The sequence below is a fragment of the Littorina saxatilis genome, linkage group LG8 (genome assembly GCF_037325665.1).
Source record: "Littorina saxatilis isolate snail1 linkage group LG8, US_GU_Lsax_2.0, whole genome shotgun sequence".
In the NCBI taxonomy this organism is placed as follows: domain Eukaryota; kingdom Metazoa; phylum Mollusca; class Gastropoda; order Littorinimorpha; family Littorinidae; genus Littorina; species Littorina saxatilis.
The window spans coordinates 12209971-12230992 of record NC_090252.1 but is presented as its reverse complement, the minus strand read 5'-3'; the positions used below and the strand labels follow the sequence as shown (position 1 = coordinate 12230992).

Genomic DNA, 21022 nt, shown 5'->3' with positions numbered 1-21022 from the left:
TAATGCAGTGAATATTACCATATATATCGACACAACAATGCAGATACTATTGACATATTGTCTTTCTATATTATGAGTTATTTCTAATATGCTGACTGTTAGCCACTGATAACAGACATTTGAAGTGTCATTCTTTACAATAAATCGCGCTGATATTGTTGATTTAAATGTTTACTTTATCTTGTTCATTTATAGCGTGATCAACAAAAACGGCCCCTGCCTGAACGTTATCACATTTAGAGGGTCACCTAGAATCCGTCCTGATTGGTCAAAAAGCCATATGGGGCACTGAATTGGTAATAAAGAAGGATGTTTCGGATGCAGAGGTCACAATCAGACGTGCTGCCTGCCCCTTGCTTTCAGACAGTGGGTGTCACCAAACGCGTTTCATTATTTCATCCTAAGCAGTTTAAAGGTGGTCGTCTACATTTTTGCTTTTTTTCAATAATCTTATGGTTAGATTTCGCTAAAAAGTTATGTCAGATGATGAATGAACCATGGGGAAAAAAGTTATAGAAAAAAAATATATGTATAAAACGATTTTATTTTTGGGTAGCGTGACTCACGTTTCCAATATCTTGTTTTCTGTTTGCTGAGAACATGTGCTTTGCCTAAAAATACTGACCAATCAAATTCATGTCACTTTGCTTATAGACACTGGAGCGTTGTCCACGCTTTTTTTAAACGCACGAAATGCACGGGATTTGAGAAGAATGAATTTTTAAACGGCTACACTGGCTTCGTCTTTCCTGATCGAAAGGGGGTGTATTGTTGATAAGTGTAGATAATAGACTCTGCATTTTAATGGTCAAATGGCGATTTCGGTATAAAAATGTAGACAAGGACCTTTAAAATAGTCTTATTCAACTAAGAGTAGGGCCATTTCCGTGACGTTTACTCAAGTGCACATTCCACGCACAGTGAGAAGAGTAACACTTGCTGTCAGAATAGAATCAACATAATTGCGAACACTTTGGAAGTGAACAACATTCTTCTAAACTTTTCTTGAAATCTTTGGTGTTGTGCTTGCAGGCCGTGACTCGGTAAGTAAACAGTTATCATGAGTACGCTTCCAGGGCTTAATTGTCACTTTCACTTGATAATTTCGTATTCGTTTATTTTATTTTTTATTCATTTATTTATGTATTTATTTATTTATTTCTTCCTTAATGATCTAGTTGTTTGTTCTTTTCTGTTTCGTTGTGTGTGTGTGTGTGTGTGTGTATGTATGTACGTTTTTATTTAATATTTATTTATTCTATTCATACAAAAGGAGGTGGTGACCACAAAAGTTTGCCTCCAAGAAGAAACACCTAAACGCATAACCCTGTGCGTGTGCGTGTGTGTGTGTGTGCGTGTGTGCATGTGTATGCATATATATGTGTTTGTGTGTGTGTTTGTGCGTTTACGTGCGCATTCGCTGCCCTGTGTGTGTGTGTGTGCGCGTGCGCATTCGCTGCTCTGTGTGTGTGTGTGTGTGTATGTGTGTGTGGCTGCTTTTCTATCACACAAAACAAAACAAATACACACACAAAAGGAAAATAAAAGAAAAAGAGTGTTCAACCATAGAAGAACATGCATAAAATTGTGTTAATTGCTTCGTCAAAGGTCAATTTATTAGAAACTTGCCCTTTCGGAGTATTGGCATTGGGATTGTGAGTGGAAGTTGCTGTTCAAAAACATTTTCTGTTCATATTTTGTATTGCACCATGACAAAGAAGCGCAACAATGTTTTACCATGGGAGAAGGGGGTTGGGGGAAATAAACGCTTATTCCATGCGTATATACTTGTGCACATGCATCCACAATACTGGCAAACACCAATGGCGCAAAGAATTAGTAACTTTTTACAAGCAACGTTGTTTTTGGTACCACCTCAGTTCTGCACTCGTATAGAGAGATGCATGCTCATGCAATTTGCTTCCTACTGGTGGGACCCCTGCTGGGGGACGATATTTTGAATTTGGCCTTAGATATGGACTGACAGGCTCGCCAGTTTAGTTGGTGATAATACTGGTAGCATTACTAAAAAACTACCGTGAACAATTACTGCTTCTGAAGTTAACAGCGGACAAGCAAAAAGTCATTCTGTATGTAATCGCGTTCAGTAAATTTGACGAAATAGTTCAATTTCTTCCACTTTGACCTTTTTTACATTTAGTCAAGTTTTGACTAAATGTTTTAACATAGAGGGGGGAATCGAGACGAGGGTCGTGGTGCATGTGTGTCTGTCTGTCTGTCTGTCTGTCTGTCTGTGTGTGTGTGTGTGTGTGTGTGTGTGTGTGTGTGTGTGTGTGTGTGTGTGTGTATAGAGCGATTCAGACTAAACTACTGGGCCGATCTTTATTAAATTTGACATGAAAGTTCCTGGGTATGATTTCCCCGGACGTTTATTTTCTTTTTTTCGATAAATACCTTTGATGACATCATATCCGGCTTTTCGTAAAAGTTGAGGCGGCACTGTCACACCCTCATTTTTCAATTAAATTGATTGAAATTTTGGCAAAGCAATCTTCGACAAAGGCCGGGGTTTGGTATTGCATTTCAGCTGAGTGGCTTAAAAACTAATGGGTGAGTTTGGTCATTAAAAATCGGAAACTTGTAATTACATTTTTTTTATTAAACGATCTAAAAACAATTTCATCTTATTTTTCGTCATTTTCTGATTCCAAAAACATATAGATATGTTATATTTGGATTAAAAACAAGCTCTGAAAATTAAAAATATAAAAATTATGATCAAAATTAAATTTCCGAAATCGATTCAAAAACTATTTCATCTTATTCTTTGTCGGTTCCTGATTCCAAAAACATATAGATATGATATGTTTGGATTAAAAACACGCTCAGAAAGTTAAAACGAAGAGAGGTACAGTAAAGCGTGCTATGAAGCACCGCGCCAAACAGGCTCGTCACTTTCACTGCCTTTTGCACTAGCGGCGGACTACGTTCAGTTTCATTCTGTGAGTTCCACAGCTTGACTAAATGTAGTAATTTCGCCTTACGCGACTTGTTTTTTTTATTTCAGTTGAGATTATTATCTTGTATACTGCTACACTGGCTCAACATACTCAATCCCCTGAATGTCCTGGTGTTGTCAGAGCTCAACGCTAAGTACAGTTACCGGTGCTCATTTGTTGTCAAAAATGGGGATCAAATCCCTCTTGTATTGGATCATGCGCGCGTATTTTAACATAATCGGCTCAAAAGGTATGCTTCTCTACGGAGAAGGATGTCAAAGGCTGTAATTGCAATCTGTATTTTAAAATTGCTCCATTTAAAGTTGTCAAAAACACAAGTTTGTTTCAAAAAACCCTTTTCCCCAAAAAGTGCAGTAACTGTCGTCTGGTTCGACCAAAAAACATGTTTTTCAAACAGAGCAATTAATAAGCTTTACATTGATATATAATATGTGCCGTGACTTGTCTATGTTAGTAACATATACCACTTGTTTTAAATCCGATGCAACATTCTCAATAATATCTGGACCAACTGTACTAAGCTATACGTTGTGTACTGTTTTGTTTGTGGCATGTGAATTAAGTTAGTCGAACCATTTAACCCACATGAAACCCACATCACATCAAACCGAGTGGTCATCAAACCGAGTGGTCATTTCTGTTGTGTCTCTGGTACACATGCTTCTCTTTTACACTTCTTCTTCTTCTGCGTTCGTGGGCTCAAACTCCCACGTACACTCGTGTTTTTGTACGAGTGGAATTTTACGTGTATGACCGCTTTTACCCCGCCATTTAGGCAGCCATACGCCGCTTTCGGAGGAAGCATGCTGGGTATTTTTGTGTTTCTATAACCCACCGAACTCTGACATTGATTACAGGATCTTTTCCGTGCGCACTTGGTCTTGTGCTTGCGTGTACACACGAAGGGGAATAAGCCACTAGCAGGTCTGCAAATAAATTGACCTGGGAGATCGGAACAATCTCCACACTTAACACACCAGGCGGCTGCGGCCGGGATTCGAACCCTCGACCTTCCGATTAAAAGGCCGACGTCTTACCACCCCGCCACAGCGCTCTGTTTACACTAACTCTGATACCTTTGAGTGGAATGTAGCATTTTGCTTTGTTGCTTTATTGTATTTACATTCGTTCCATTTACACCATCGCTTGATGGTTCTATTTCTAGTGACTTAAAAAAATTTAAAAAAAAACCCGCGTCTATTATTCACACACCAAAACCGTCAACCAAGTTTTAAAAAAAAAACGGTACTGAACGACACCAGCTGTAAGAGTCATGCAAAAAAGCCAATCGAGAAAGACTTTTGGTCAGATGCTTCTCAGTTCCAATATTGTGTCTGTTCATAACTCTGTCTCTGTCAATCCAGGCGTGCAGTACAGCTGCAAAGATGACAGGCTCCGACATTGTTGGCCGCTACGTCGTGGTCGTGCTGCTGGTGATGGAACTAGGACTGGCAGCATCCTCTGCGTCCACAACACCCCAGCTTAGTGACACCAGTCCACACACATCGCCTCCCTCCCGACAACACGACCCTGAAAAAAGTTCTGCGTCAGGGTCAGTCACTAGCAAGTCGCTCGCCGAAAGGTCACAAGAGAATATTACACCAAGTAGATCAAGTTTCTCCAGACCACCAGATTATGAAACCAATTCTGTGTCAGGATCTGTCACTAGCAAGTCGCTCGCCGAAAGGTCACAAGAGAATGTTACACCACGTAGCTCAATTTTCTCCAGTCCACCAGACCATGGAACCAATTCTGCGTCAGGGTCAGTCACTAGCAAGTCGCTCGCGGAAAGATCACAAGAGAATGTTACACCACGTAGCTCAATTTTCTCCAGACCACCAGACCGTGAAACCAGTTCTGTGTCAGGATCCGTCACAAGCGAGTCGCTCGAGGAGATGTTGGTAGACACTCTTGAAAAAGCAACACACGACGGGGGTCTCTCGCCTGCTGACCCACCTTCCCCTGAAAAACCTCCTGCCTTAGACCTAGTCACAGACGAGCCATTCTCGGGGCAGGGTGGAGACACGCCTGCGGACACCACCCCCCGACGGCAAGTCTCTCCGCTCGAATGTGCCCCAGCAAACTACACCCTGACACAGCCAAACGGGACCATCGTGTGGGAACACCAGCAAGGCCGGTGCGTGCAGCCAACACAGTGGTCAGTGCAGACACCCCCAGGTCACGGCGTTGTGGTGGAGCTTCATCAAGTTGTGTTGAGTAGAGCATGGGTCCTGACAGTGGCGAGTGAAATCACCCAATCCGACCAGACCATCACTACTAAAGTAGAACGGAACATCACTGGGGGCGAAATGTTCAGCTATGCCCCCATGCTACTAAGAGGTAATGTGACCATGATATTGAGCGGCTCAGGCCTTTTGGTAAAAGCAATACAAAACTCCTCCGCATATATCAACTATACTGTTTACCCTCTGGCCACACTGCCACGCAAAACATCCCCACCCAAATGGTATTGGTGGAGTATGGATGCCTACAACTGTAGCACGGGGTGCCCGGTGCCCGAGTCGTTGCGCTGTGACGGCGTGAAGCACTGTGTTGACAACGAGGACGAAGAAGACTGTGAGTACACGCAGCGTGGCTGTGGGGACTGGTTGCCTTACAACAATCACTGCATCAGACTTTTCATCGGCGATCACTCAGTTCAAAAAGCCTTTGCTGATCAAGTGTGTGGAATGTTTAAATCGACTATGTTACGAGATATGTCTCGTATAAGCCTCCCAGCAAACTTGATTCGAAAAAGTGGAATGCATTTAGCTTGGACAGATCTTCAAAAGGTAAAACCAAAGTCAGAGAAGATAAAACACCTTTACCGTTACCTGTGGCAGTTGGGCCATGCAGGAAGCCCCATACATTATGAGGCAAATAAAATCCAAAGGGACGGTGTCCTGTTCGACTGTGCAGCACTTGCTGTTTCACCAGACACGCATTTCAAATTTGTATCGTGTGACATGCGCAAGCCCAAGGGAACTCCCATTGGAGCTATTTGCATGAGACCTAATCCAAACAAAACTGCTACACCCCGTAAAAATACACAGAGTGTTAAGTTGCAGACGGAAGCACAGATAACTAGCCGTGTTCCCACCAAGCAATGTCGTGATGGCTCTCGGGTACATTTGTTTCATCAGTGTCACTGGCATGGGCATTTCTCAGACACAGGTCATACCTTTACGAGAGGACTATCTTTCAACACCAGCTGGTCGCCAAACAACTTTCGCCTGTTCCAGTGTAACTACGGACCACCAGTCCACTACAACCTGGTCTGTGATGGCCTTAATGATTGTATGGACGGTAGTGATGAGCAAGGTTGCTTCAGGCCGGATGACACTGCGTGCACAAGCCATCAGTTTCCTCCCTACGGTCGGAGATGTGACGGTTTACAGGACTGTTTTGATGGCAGTGATGAGCAAAACTGTCAAACCTGCCACCCCGATAGAACATTCCTAAGGTATTACAGAGGTGTTGGTTGCATTCCCTCTTCTTATGAGCAGTGGTTCCCCCGCTGCTCAGGGCGGCCTTCACCGCAATATGAAGGTTGTGAGCTGTGCCAGCCAAACAATTCTGTTGTGCATCTTGACGGTTACGGTATGTCCACACTCACACCAGTAAGTAACATTAATACAACCAGATCTTCAGCTTTGGAAGGGTTATTTCGTTGTGACAACGGGATGTACATCCCATCTTTTCTCCTCAGGAATGGCGAGAAGGACTGTCTCGACGGAGAGGACGAGACAATCCCGGCAGAAAACATCACGTGTCCAGGTTTCTACCGGTGTCAGTACTACGGTAACTGTGTGCATCCTGACCTTGTGTGTGATGGTATCAACCACTGCCCCTTATTTGACGATGAGCGACACTGTGATTTCGCGAATTCCACAATGTTCAATATGGATACATCCAGTTGTACGTGTGAAGGGCTTGCCTGCTTATGCCACAACATCTCATCTTGGTTACACATACCATTTGTTCCTCTACGTTACCTTGATGTTAGTGGAAATGATCAAATACGTTGGACAGAATTTATCGATAGATATAACACTTTACAGTTTTTCAATGTTTCTTTCTGTGGAGTATCAAACGTGCCTCTTTGGATAATGCAGCAACTGAAAGTTCTGGATCTCAGTTTTAATGATTTGAGAAGTTTATCATCTTTAGTGCTCGGAAAGCTTCCGCAACTGACACACCTCAATATCTCGGGCAATCCGCTGGTCAGCACGCTGGACTCTGCATTCACAGCTTTTCTCACAGAAACTGGACTGATCAATCTTCAGGATCTGGTTATGGTCAACACAGGTATATCGGAAATCGAGGACAAGGCCCTCAGTGTTTTGACACATCTTATTACCCTCGACATAAGAAACAACGAAATAGAGACCCATGGTACAGGTGTGTTTCAGGGCCTGGTGAATCTCAGAATGTTAAAAACGGACGACTTCAAGCTGTGCTGCCCTTTTGTTCTTCCAAAAATGTCAGAATGTGAAGCTCCTGAGGACGAACTGTCTTCGTGCAGTGACTTGCTTCGCCTTGACATCTTCAGGGTGTTTCTGTGGGTCATCTCTGTCGTGGTCGTTGTGGGCAACGCTGGTGTGCTGGTGTACGCCGTGATCAGGAGCCAAGAGACTTTGGCTCCCTCGTATCGCCTGCTGGTCGCCAACCTGGCTGCCGCAGACTTTCTCATGGGCATCTACATGATGATCATCGGGTCTGCTGACGCACACTTCCACGGGGTCTACGTGGTGCACGAGGCTGAGTGGAGACAGAGCGGGACGTGCATCACCGCTGGTTTCTTGGCCTTTGTGTCCAGCGAGGTGTCCGCCTTCATCATCTGCCTCATCACGCTGGATCGCTTTCTGAAGGTGTGCTTCCCTTTCAAGTTTCAGCTGCACATCGGACCCCGGTCCTGCGTGGTGTTGTGCTGCGTGGCTTGGCTGTGTGGCCTGTGTCTGGCCGCCGTACCTCTCATCGCTCAGCTCCAGTTCTACGGGGTGAGCGGCATCTGCCTGCCTCTGCCCATCACGCGTCATTCCTTCAGCGGCCACAGCTACTCCTTTGGCGTCTTCGTCATGATGAACTTTATCCTCTTTGTGCTGATCGGGGCGGGACAGGCGGCTATCTATCGGGCCATACGAGCTTCAGCACAGTCGGCAGGAAGCAAGCAACAACAACGAGACACGACCATCGCCCGCCGTCTGTTCCTGGTGGTGTTGACCGACTTCTGCTGCTGGTTCCCTATCGGGATGATGGGAATCATGGCGTTCAACGGCATACCTATCCCCCTTCAGGTCAACGCGTTGGTCGCTATCTTCGTGATGCCGCTCAACTCGGCGCTTAACCCCTTCCTCTACACTCTGAACAGACTTGTTGATAAAAGGGCTAAAATGAAGACACAAGAGAGAACCAGAAAGATCTTAGCCAACCTACAGGTTGAATTCCCCAAGCTGCCTGACAGCACAGTGGAAGCTCTGATTGTAAGCTGTCTTCGTTCCAGAAAAGCTATTGTCATTGAGATACTGTCTCGGTCACTAGATCGCCAGGAAGAAGCCGCCGCCACGACATCGTTAACAGATAATGTCGGCAGAGCAACAACTTCATACACGCATGGCAGTCGGTCAGAAGGTTCTGCTGTAGAATGTGAAACGCAACACCTGTAACGACGCACGGACCGTTCTTGCTGTATGAAATCAACGCAATGAATCTTGTGAATAAGACGCCATTTCAGTATTACTTATACTATCACCTCTACGCCGATTTAAATACCAATATGAGCTTGATGCCTGCATCAGCACAGTCACGTAGTCGGTATGCTTCAGCCTTGTTCTTCTATGCTTCGTGAGGACTGCGAACATTTAGCAACAGCCACAGCGCAGGTCTTGAGACGTTCAGACCGAGCTCCATACATCGTGCAGATGGATTTGACCTGCACATAATGTCACTTTTACTCGTAAACGACCCAGACCAACACACTTATGGTCGTGTTGATGACGTTCCAGTGAAGCCATCCTGTCTTCAAAGAAATGTTACTGTCTACCAATGAAGAGAGAGGCATTGCAGCAATGAAAGCACAAAGGAGTGAAGCTTCTGTATTTATATGTGAGCACTATTGTGAATACAACTAGACCAGCGAACAAACCACTTGACACTTGAACAGTTGTGTGAACATTACTAAAAACGGACAACAACACTTGACACTAAACCATGATGTGAAAAATCAGATGTGTTGGTCTTTTGGTAACATTTTACCCAAAATAGCCTTTTGGTCGACCGGAACACATTACAATAATCAAACGCTGAACAGTTCACATTGGCAAGCTGTGACTGTGCTAAACCTCAAGAACAGAGGAACTGAACTCTTTGCATCGCAAGGCAAATTGGACCAGCAGTGAGGATGTTTTTGATCCGAATCTTCTCTCGTTCATGACGTTTTAGATGTTTGCCCGCTTATTGTAAGATGTCCTTCCCTTTGCAAATTGTGTGTAGGTTTTACACTATCTCTACTATATATATAAAAAAAAATGGATGTAAGTGAGTGTGTGTGTCTGTCTGTACCCCCCGCGGGTTAGGGGGAGTCCCATATTGGTTGGGACGAGAAAGAATTACCCGATGCAAACCAGCATGTCGTAAGAGGCGACTAACAGGTTCTGTTTCTCCTTTTACCCTTGTGAAGTGTTTCTTGTATAGAATATAGTCAATGTTTGTAAAGATTTTAGTCAAGCAGTATGTAAGAAATGTTACGTCCTTTGTACTGGAAACTTGCATTCTCCCAGTAAGGTCATATATTATACTACGTTGCAAGTCCCTGGAGCAATATTTTGATTAGTGCTTTTGTGAACAAGAAACAATTAACAAGTGGCTCTATCCCATCTCCCCCCTTTCCTCTATCCCATCTCCCCCCTTCCCCCGTCGCGATATAACCTTGAATGGTTGAAAACGACGTTAAACACCAAATAAAGAAAGAAAGAATAAAAGAAAGTGTCTGTCTGTGGTCGCCATAACTCACGGATGACAAAAAACAAAAAAAACGTGTGCATGCACACTGTCTAAGAGCAACAGATGTGCACCTGGGTTTTAGTTTCCTGATTCAATGTTTCCTTTCTCAGATCATGCAACTTCCCATTATGGAATATACTGTATAAAGTCTGGAACAGAGTCTACTGTTCAACTGTACATAATGCCAGTGATAATTGAAATTATATATTGCTATCATACGTAGAATGAATGAGGAAGAAACAGCTTGACTGGAAAGTACAGGAATGTTCTCGAAGCCAAGGGAAGCAACTCTTGCTTTGCTAGGCTTGAAAGGGAGGTAACTCTTACCACCAAGCATACTTTATCATTCTCAAACGATGAACAGGAATAACCGGGCGAAACCGGTGTAACACGAAATTTTTACTCCACGAAAAATTTACTCCGGAGTAAATATTTCGTACGAAATTCTTACTCCGAGTACACTTTTCGTACGAGAAAAGAACTCCCCAAGGCATGAAAAAAGTACTCCCTCCACGACATTTTTACTCCCCATTTTGTTTATTTCCAGTAAAAATCTCGTACGCAAAAATGGAATGCGGGCGAAGGGATAATGCCAATAAGTGATCTCGCGCACACGAATGTCGCAATATCCCTCCTTCCACCCCTACCACCACCAAGACTAACAGGGGACAAGGGAGTAAACATTTTGTACACCTGGCATGGGAAGTTAAAATTGCTTGTGTTGGGGTGAAGTAATTTATTCGTTATTTATTCGTCAGGGGAGTAACATTTTTGTACGAAATGTTTACTCGGAACTCACCTGTCTTGGGGAGTAATTTTCTCGTGTAATGGGGGAGTGCTTTTTTCGTAAAGGAAGTAACTTTTTCGTACGAAATGTTTACTCCGGAGTAAAAATCTCGTGGGAGTAATTTTCTCGTGTTACACCGGGCCCTGACTGCTAGTACATTCTAAAGAACACGGTGGGGAAAAAACAGACGGCACTGTACCAAACGGATCGATGTTATGACAGAGTGACTAATGCTGAGTAGACAAGTGGAGTCAACCCGCTGTTGGCGGGACGGTGTTATGGACGAACTTTAATGCCGACATGAATAGTTGCTGAACGCCGTTTTAGGCAAATGAACATAAGAAGGCAGACCCACAAACAATCTTGAGCTTTCTTCATAATTTAGATTTTTTAATTTTGTATAGTGTTTGGTTTAGGGGAAACATGTCAAAAATATACGTTTATCAATGTGCTATTTAAACATCTTTGTATTTCATACTTTAAAAAAAAAATTAAACTTTGTTTGGCTTAGTGGAAGCATGTCAAAATGTATGTTTGTCGATGTGCTACTTAAAAATCTTTCTAGTGCATAATTATACAGTCTGCAGTTGCGCAGTCCAGGGCTGAGCTTTCTTCATAATTTAGATTTTTTAATTTTGTATAGTGTTTGGCTTAGGGGAAACATGTCAAAATATATACGTTTATCAATGTGCTATTAAAACATCTTTGTATTGCATACTTTTACAAAAACATGTTTTTAACTTTGTTTGGCTTAGTGGAAGCATGTCAAAATGTACGTTTGTCGATGTGCTACTTAAAAATCTTTGTCGTGCATAATTATACAGTCTGCAGTTGCGCAGTCCAGGGCTGAGCTTTCTTCATAATTTAGATTTTTAAATTTTGTATAGTGTTTGGCTTAGGGGAAACATGTCAAAATATATACGTTTATCAATGTGCTGTTTAAACATCTTTGTATTGCATTAAAAAAAAAATAGATATTTGTGTTTGGCTTAGTGGAAGCATGTCAAAATGTACGTTTGTCGATGTGCTACTTAAAAATCTTTGTCGTGCATGATTATACAGTCTGCAGTTGCGCAGTCCAGGGCTGAGGAGCACGAAGCGAAAGTGGGTGCCATCCAAACGGGAGAGAACAAACAACGCGTTCTGGGGCCAGTTTAATAAGATAGCAGTGATCCGACTGACAGTCGATCGACTGTGGTTGATCGCCGGGTCACCGAAAAGCGCGTTTCATGAGCGAATCACCGTCACCCGCGAACAACCGCAGTCGACCGACTGTACAGTAATCCGAATGGCCAAGTCGAGGGCTAAATTTAGCAACATTACCGCTTCCGTTTGCTCATTCGTGGAAATGGCCGATTTCGAAGAAAAAACTAGTCTCGGTCCGCTCAAAATAACAATGACCGAGACTTTCAGAAATTCCTTCGCGTGACGTCTAACCCTCTTATGCCATAATGTGACGTCTTCAAGACATAACCCTGACTTGTCTCCTGGATTATTGCGTCATGATAGATACATTTCAAAGAACAATCACAAGGTTTGGCTCACAATCCAAAAAAGTGTGAGCATTCTGCCATTGACTGTGCATTCACAAACACCTAGGAAATAAATCTCATGTTCCCCATGCAATAACTCGGATTGTCAAAATAAAAGCCAATCAGGCTGATTGTTTGATGTGTGGAACCATCGCGGCTTTGGATTTGTGTTTCCGAAGACAACGATTGTAAGCATTCACTCGCAAAGACCCAATCAATATTCATAATTACCGCGGCGACTCATGGTCAATTTGCAACTTATCTCTGTAATCGCAAAATCCACAACGAAAAGTCATAAACACTTAAAAGAAAAGAAATATGCTCAACACTTACTGAACGCACAGGTATGATCGCAGCTCTGTACATTTTAAGACTGGAAGAAAAGCGTCAACAAGCTACGTTTGACGTCACATACAAGTTTGACGTGTTATCTCGTGCTACTGTGACGAAGGCCGCGGTTGATAAAGATGAAACAAAAGACGATATGGTCCCCTTGGACCAACAAACAAGTCGCGTAAGGCGAAAATACAATATTTAGTCAAGTAGCTGTCGAACTCACAGAATGAAACTGAACGCAATGCCATTTTTCAGCAAGACCGTATACTCGTAGCATCGTCAGTCCACCGCTCATGGCAAAGGCAGTGAAATTGACAAGAAGAGCGGGGTAGTAGTTGCGCTAAGAAGGATAGCACGCTTTTCTGTACCTCTCTTTGTTTTAACTTTCTGAGCGTGTTTTTAATCCAAACATATTATATCTATATGTTTTTGGAATCAGGAACCGACAAGGAATAAGATGAAAGTGTTTTTAAATTGATTTGGACAATTTAATTTTGATAATAATTTTTATATATTTAATTTTCAGAGCTTGTTTTTAATCCGAATATAACATATTTATATGTTTTTGGAATCAGCAAATGATGGAGAATAAGATAAACGTAAATTTGGATCGTTTTGTAAATTTTTATTTTTTTTTACAATTTTCAGATTTTTAATGACCAAAGTCATTAATTAATTTTTAAGCCACCAAGCTGAAATGCAATACCGAACCCCGGGCTTCGTCGAAGATTACTTGACCAAAATTTCAACCAATTTGGTTGAAAAATGAGGGCGTGACAGTGCCGCCTCAACTTTCACGAAAAGCCGGATATGACGTCATCAGAGACATTTATCAAAAAAATGAAAAGATGTTCGGGGATTTCATACCCAGGAACTCTCATGTCAAATTTCATAAAGATCGGTCCAGTAGTTTAGTCTGAATCGCTCTACACACACACACACACACACACGCACGCACGCACACACATACGCACATACACCACGACCCTCGTTTCGATTCCCCCTCGATGTTAAAATATTTAGTCAAAACTTGACTAAATATAAAAAGCTGGTCTGTCAACAACCCATTAAACATCTTATATTATTTTCGGTTTACCGCAGTAAGCCGAACACAGTGTTGGGGGGAGAGCATCACTGTGTTTAGCCGACTTCCGGTGAGCCGACCCGCAGTCGGCCGACTGAAATTTTGTTCGTGAAACCCGATAACGTCGGATTACTGTGGTTCTCTCGGACAACTGCAGTTGGTCGACTGTGTTTCTGGTTTATGAAACTGGCCCCAGATTCGTTGAAATCACAACACATCTCATTTGCAACCAATCCAACTCTTCGGTTGGCTCCCGTGTGGGTGGTAACTTTGTCGTGCGCCTCAGCCCTGGAAATGAAGTTTCTATACTACAGGCTGTGTTGAACTACACGTTCGTGTTTTTGGGCGTGTAGCTCACACATTTTTCCCAACAGTCAGAGTCCTTCCGAATCATTAATTTTCATGTTGAGTTAGAACACTGTAGATATTTTCCTTGAGTCATCACTAAGCTTTTAGTACGCCGCATGTTTTCCCCAGAGTGAGCGCTACATCGTTTTCCCCGATATGCCATGCACGAGTATGCGTGAAATACTGAATTATCTTCAAAGCTCGCTCTCTCTGTCTGTCTGTCTGTCTGTCTGTATGTCTCTCTCTCTCTCTCTCTCTCTCTCTCTCTCTCTCTCTCTCTCTCTCTCTCTCTCTCTCTCTCTCTCTCCCTCTCTTTCTGTCTCTCTCCCTCCCTGTCTCTCAGTCTCTTTCTCTGTCTCTCTCTTTCTCTCTCGCTCTTTCTTTCTCTCTCTCTCTCTCTGCCTCACTCTCTCTCTGTCTCCATCTCTCTCTCTGTCTCTCTGTCTCTCTCTCTCTCTCTTTCTGTCTCTCTTCCTGTCTCTGTCTCTGTCTCTGTCTCTGTCTCTCTTGCTTTTTATATTTAGTCAAGTTTTGACTAAATATTTTAACATCGAGGGGGAATCGAAACGAGGGTCGTGGTGTATGTGCGTGCGTGCGTGCGTGTGTGTGTGTGTGTGTCTGTGTGTGTGTGTAGAGCGATTCAGACTAAACTACTGGACCGATCTTTATGAAATTTGACATGAGAGTTCCTGGGTATTAAATCCCCGAACGTTTTTTTCATTTTTTTGATAAATGTCTTTGATGACGTCATATCCGGCTTTTCGTGAAAGTTGAGGCGGCACTGTCACGCCCTCATTTTTCAACCAAATTGGTTGAAATTTTGGTCAAGTAATCTTCGACGAAGCCCGGGGTTCGGTATTGCATTTCAGCTTGGTGGCTTAAAAATTAATTAATGACTTTGGTCATTAAAAATCTGAAAATTGTAAAAAAAAATAAAAAATTATAAAACGATCCAAATTTACGTTCATCTTATTCTCCATCATTTTCTGATTCCAAAAACATATAAATATGTTATATTTGGATTAAAAACAAGCTCTGAAAATTAAATATATAAAAATTATTATCAAAATTAAATTGTTGAAATCAATTTAAAAACACTTTCATCTTATTTCTTGTCGGTTCCTGATTCCAAAAACATATAGATATGATATGTTTGGATTATAAACACGCTCAGAAAGTTAAAACAAAGAGAGGTACAGAAAAGCGTGCTATCCTTCTTAGCGCAACTACTACCCCGCTCTTCTTGTCAATTTCACTGCCTTTGCCATGAGCGGTGGCCTGACGATGCTACGAGTAAAATGGCATTGCTATCAGTTTCATTCTGTGAGTTCGACAGCTACTTGACTAAATATTGTATTTTCGCCTTACGCGACTTGTTTTTATACTCTGTACACTCATGTATCACTGCAAATCAGACACATTTCATTGCGAAGCTGAAGCTTTATTCTCTCCAATGATAATGATATAGTTTTCTGTGTCATAAGGTTATCATGAGACGCACTTGCAATTAAAACACAAACAGCAGGCTCATTTCACGCCAATATTTGGTGAACGCTTTTAAGTTTATGCAGTGCGGAGAGGGTACACACACACACACACCACCACCACCATATTCACCACCATGTTCACCACCATATTCACCATGTTCACCACCACGTTCACCTACCATGTTTACCACCATATTCACCGCCACCACTACCACCACCACCACCACCCTCATCTCGATTACCCGTAGTATAAAGAATACAAATCATATACTCTGAGATGCACACATATGTTGGCTGGCGGGAGAAGGGAAGTTCTGGGACACGTCAGAGACAAACTGCCAGCCAGATTCTGTATATCGATAGATACGAAGCCTGACGGAGCTTGTGTTGTGCTTTTTGGGGGCAAAAATGACTCTTCTCAAAGACCGGACACTTGCCGAGTTTGGTGGATCGTGAGCCGTTGCTGTCGCTTTGCTATGTGAACTGAGGCATAGTCACTGTTAGCTCCTGAAACTAACATACACCACGCATGAACCACACAAAAAGGACTTTGCAAGTGAGTTGTTCTTTGCTACTAGTCACAAGTGGGGGTCAGCTCACACGGACGCATTTTTCAATACAGTCTAGGGGAGAAACTGGTCACAAAGCACCCAGTACATGCCAGAGAGATAGGAGAATCGGCACAATCAAAGAAAATACCAAAATCATTCAATATTAAGATTTACTGTGAAAATGCTAGCAAAAATGGCGTCCAAAAACAGGAACGTACACTTGGTGCGTCTTTGAAGACTTACCTCCCGTTCTGTGTTGTTGATAATAGTCGTGTTTGTGCTGTTTTTGTTGAAATAGTAGCCTATCTAATAAAACTGATGCAGTTCTTGAAATGTTGCAAATTATTGTTGTCTTTGTGAAATGCGAGAGTGTTCTGAGGCGTAATCTGCATACGGCTGATGTCCCACATAGGGTACCCCACTTCGATCAGCGTATCACTCCAAATGAGCTTCATAGTAGAAAAGCAGATACACTACCAAAACACTGCATATATACAAGAGTGAGCCAGAATCATTGAAATTTACTTCCTGTATAAAATATTGCAATCAAATTTGCTCACGCCGTCCCACATGCAACGCAGGTTACCTTCGCCTTCGATTCAAAGTAACTCCACGCTAACTGAATTACCATCGAAACGCATAACGAACTGATTCGGAGATTACACGCCACACATGTATGATATTTTACACACACATTTCAACTGTGTTGTTTCGCGATAAACAGCCATAAACAAACAAATTGTGGCGCCGTCACGTCGCTTCGGAAGGAGAAACGCAGGTTACCAAGAGATTGTTTCCGATACCTGTCGGATTAAAATCATCGTTTTTCACGAATGAAGGCTCTTTGGCAGATCTGGTGAGTTGGAAACTGTCTACGAATGTCAAATGCGTACATTCTTGTCGATATTGTTGCCTTTGGGCTCATAAATGAAGTCAATGGTCGTGTTTTCCTAAAGTGACTTTTGTCAGCATAGAACTTACTGTGCTTCGATCATTGACTGAGAAGAATCTTCCGATGACATTAGTTCATTTCACTACGCGACTGCAGATCTGCAAGGAAACTTATAGCAGGGGAAGTATGCTTTAACTGAAGACGAATAAGCGGAGTAACTGTTCTTCAACAGACTAGTCTGCTCTCACTGATCTAAATATTTAGATCTTGTCGTCTGCTAGTCTGCTAGTAAGTAGTCTTCGGTCGTGTGAAAGTCACATCTATTTCAACTGTGTGCATCGATCCGTGTAGTGAAATGTTGATCTTTGATGATTTGGCAACATAACTTCGCTAAATGTGCTTCGAGTGTATCTCCCCGTTTGAAAACGTCTTTTAACAAGACCATGTTTCGGGGCGGGGATGTAGCTCAGTCGGTAGCGCGCTGGATTTGTATCCAGTTGGCCGCTGTCAGCGTGAGTTCGTCCCCACGTTCGGCGAGAGATTTATTTCTCAGAGTCAACTTTGTGTGCAGACTCTCCTCGGTGTCCGAACACCCCCGTGTGTACACGCAAGCACAAGTGCGCACGAAAAAGATTCTGTAATCCATGTCAGAGTTCGGTGGGTTATAGAAACACGAAAATACCCAGCATGCTTCCTCCGAAAACGGCGTATGGCTGCCTAAATGGCGGGGTGAAAAACGGTCATACACATAAAATTCCACTCGTGCAAAAAACACGAGTGTACGTGGGAGTTTCAGCCCACGAACGCAGAAGAAGAAGACCATGTTTCGACAGCCCAGACGGGGAGGATCCTCGATAGCTCACAGGGTATATAATGTTTTCCGCCGTTTTTTTAAAGAATCCTTTCAAATTTGCTATTCCAAAAGTACCCTATAACACGACTCGAGTGGCAAAGAACATTCTCTCCAATTCCTGTCTCAGTCCGTGCAGCCGTTTCGGGTCCTATCGTCATCATACAAACATACACACAGACACACAAGAACCAGCTTCAAAAGATGTAAGAACCATGTGAACCAGTGATTTTGTCTTATGTACATCATATACTACAGTATTTCTGCTTTATGGAAAGCTATATTTCAAAAACAAAACTAGAGATTTGAATTTTGACCACTTTTCCCCCTTTCTGTCACCAGTACTGAAGAACAACTCAAGTGCATGTACGCTGATATGCACACATTCAGCTAAATAATTGATGTGTAACAATGAGTATGCGATAGGGGAAAACTTTGCAAGTGCATGTAGGCCTACGCTGAGATGCACACACTAGGCCAAAAGATGAGTTATTATACTAAATATAGGATGAACAGGGGCGGATCACATCCTTTTCAAGGGGGGGGGGGGGGGGGGTCCAAACTGTCTTGTTTTAGGGAAAATGTTGATGAAAGTCAAGGAAAATGGAGCAATCTGAGCATCAGTTTATCTTTATTTTCAATTATTTTATTCTTTTTATTTTAAGCTGGGGGGGGGGGGGGGTCCGGAAACCCCGGAACCCCCCCCCCCCTCTCCCAGGATCCGCCCCTGATGAAGAAAAACTTAGCAAGTGCATGTACATAGAGAAGCACAGAGTCGGCCCATAGATGAGTTGCTAAATTGAGTATAAGGTAGGGAAAGATTGTACAAGTGCATGTACTCCTAGTTTTCAGAAGTTTGTCCATGCAGGCATTCTCATGCCTTATGTTGGTTGAAGGGTGAACAGCAAAACGATACCATGTCAGTCACACGCATGTTATGTTCGACAGCCTGCCTTTCAAGAAGTAGCCAATCTGAGCTTGTACGATGGCTTTCTGAAGCAAGGAGTTTTTACACTGAATGCCACACACTTGCCGAGTCAGGTGGATGACTGCATGATGTCAGCCGTGCTGGGGAGGCTTTGTAGTAGTACCTCTGTCCCAGGTCTCTCTTTTCCCAGAAGCTCGATTCACTAAATATGAAAGGCGTGGCAGCGAGTATAGCGCAGGGAACGACTTTGCAAGGACACAGTTGGCCAACAACACGAGTTGTTGAATAAGGTATCGGGTAGAATAAGAATGTGCAAGTGCGTGTACGCTGAGATGCACACAGTTGGCCGAACAATGAGTTGTAGCATTAATCATAGGTTGCAGAAAGACTTTGGAAGTGCGTGTACGCTGGGATGCAAACAGTTGGCTAAACAATGAGTTGTAGCATTAATCATAGGTTGCAGAAAGACTTTGGAAGTGCGTGTACGCTGAGATGCACACAGTTGGCCGAACAATGAGTTGTAGCATTAATTATAGGTTAGAGACAGACTTTGGAAGGGCGTGTACGCTGGGATGCAAACAGACGGCCAAAAGATGAGTTGTTAAATTAACCCATTTATGCCCACTTTTTTTTCTCACAAATGAGGTACCAAACAATTGGTTTTTGTGTCTATGAACATAGTTGGCAATTTTTGTCACATCAGATTGGTCAATTTTGTTTTTGAGCATAAAATGTTAGCATCCCATTTTTGGGACAGTGGGAACAGGTGGGTAGGTTTTTTTTCACGTCACCACACAACAAAGACACGAGCTTACTGCTGTGTAGATCTGCTTTAATTGTTATTAAATCAACTGTCATTGAAACAATTAATTGTTTTTAGTATGATTTGTAAGACGGAAATCGATAAACACTATCTTGCTGACCTGCCGATGACCCCCCTCCCCCTCGACCTCCACCCCCACATACTCACACGCTAACACACACATACACAAAAACACACACACACACACACACACACACACACACACACACACACACACACACACACACACACGTTGCAGGATTAAAAGCAATTAATAGCAATTGTGTGCAATTTATAGGTCATAAAAGCAATAATGCACATACATGTATATCTGCAGAAGTATGCAAACACCAAAAAGTACGTTTTATTATGGGAAAAAAACACCAAACAACTTCAGATACTTTCGGTACTTTACAAAGTATAACAGCAACTCACTGATTTAAAAAATAAAAACAACAAAAGAACAACGTATGTCTCGACATGTATTTCTATCTCTCTCGACTGTACACAGAGATAAGAACAGCCTCGCTTTCACCTAGATCCTGCCTAAAACCAATGTTCAGACCTCATGTTCAGACTCGGCGTAATAATACCGAAAGGACTACTTTTTAGCGGTCAAGTTCAGTCGTCCGCATACTCGAAAGTGAAAAAAAGATGAAACGTTTTGCTACAGTATCGGAGGATGAACTGTCGAAGAAGAAAAAGAATCTCGTGCCAACCACTACGCAGAAGACCATCCGAGTTGTCCAGAAGAAGTTCTGAAACACGTCACGTTCCAAATCAAAAGACGACATTTTATTCTCTTACGTCACTATTCTTGGTTTGCGGAACCATTCGGCGGCTTTGCTGCGAGTATGCCATAATTATGATAGTCTTGTTGGCCGAGACCTTGAGGTGGAATGCGAGTGATTAGGTTTGTTGATTTTGCTCGGAGAAGTGGTCCGTGTTCAAGCAAGTTTCTTTCTTCTTTGAAAACAAAAACCCTAAGACCAGTGAATGTCGAGATATATATGTTAATTGGATCTGTGATCCAAACATGCCTTTTGGTCAATCTCGATGGCAGTTTATTCCACGAGCCCGTAATAAACTTCCATCTCGATTGACCAAAAGCCATGTTTGGATCACAGATCCAATTTTTAACGTATAATAAACAAACAAGAAATCTGAATCTCAATGTTGCTAGTGCGCTTGTGCAAATGTGTATGTGTATAAGTGTGTGTGTGTGTTTGTGTGTGTGTGTGTATGTGTGTTTGTGTGTGTGTAGGTGTATGTGTGTGTGTGTGGGTGTGAGTGTGTGTGTGTGTGTGTCTATGTGTGTGTATGTGTGCATGCGTCTGTGTGTGTGTGTGAGTGTGTGTGTGTGTGTGTGAGTGTGTGTGTGTGTGTGTGTGAGTGTGTGTGTGTGTGTGTGTGTGTGTGTGTGTGTGCGTGTGTGTGTGTGT

General features: G+C 42.8%; 1 protein-coding gene across 1 annotated transcript in view; it reads left to right on the top strand.

Moving 5' to 3' along the window:
- Positions 1-7063: 7063 nt before the first annotated feature.
- The window catches only part of LOC138974516 (G-protein coupled receptor GRL101-like), a 16679-nt gene continuing 2720 nt past the window's right edge, over positions 7064-21022 (top strand). The window contains exon 1 of the mRNA XM_070347232.1: positions 7064-8464. Within this exon, the coding sequence (XP_070203333.1) occupies positions 7091-8464 (1374 nt within the window). The 5' untranslated portion in view covers positions 7064-7090. The remainder of the gene's footprint in view (positions 8465-21022) is intronic.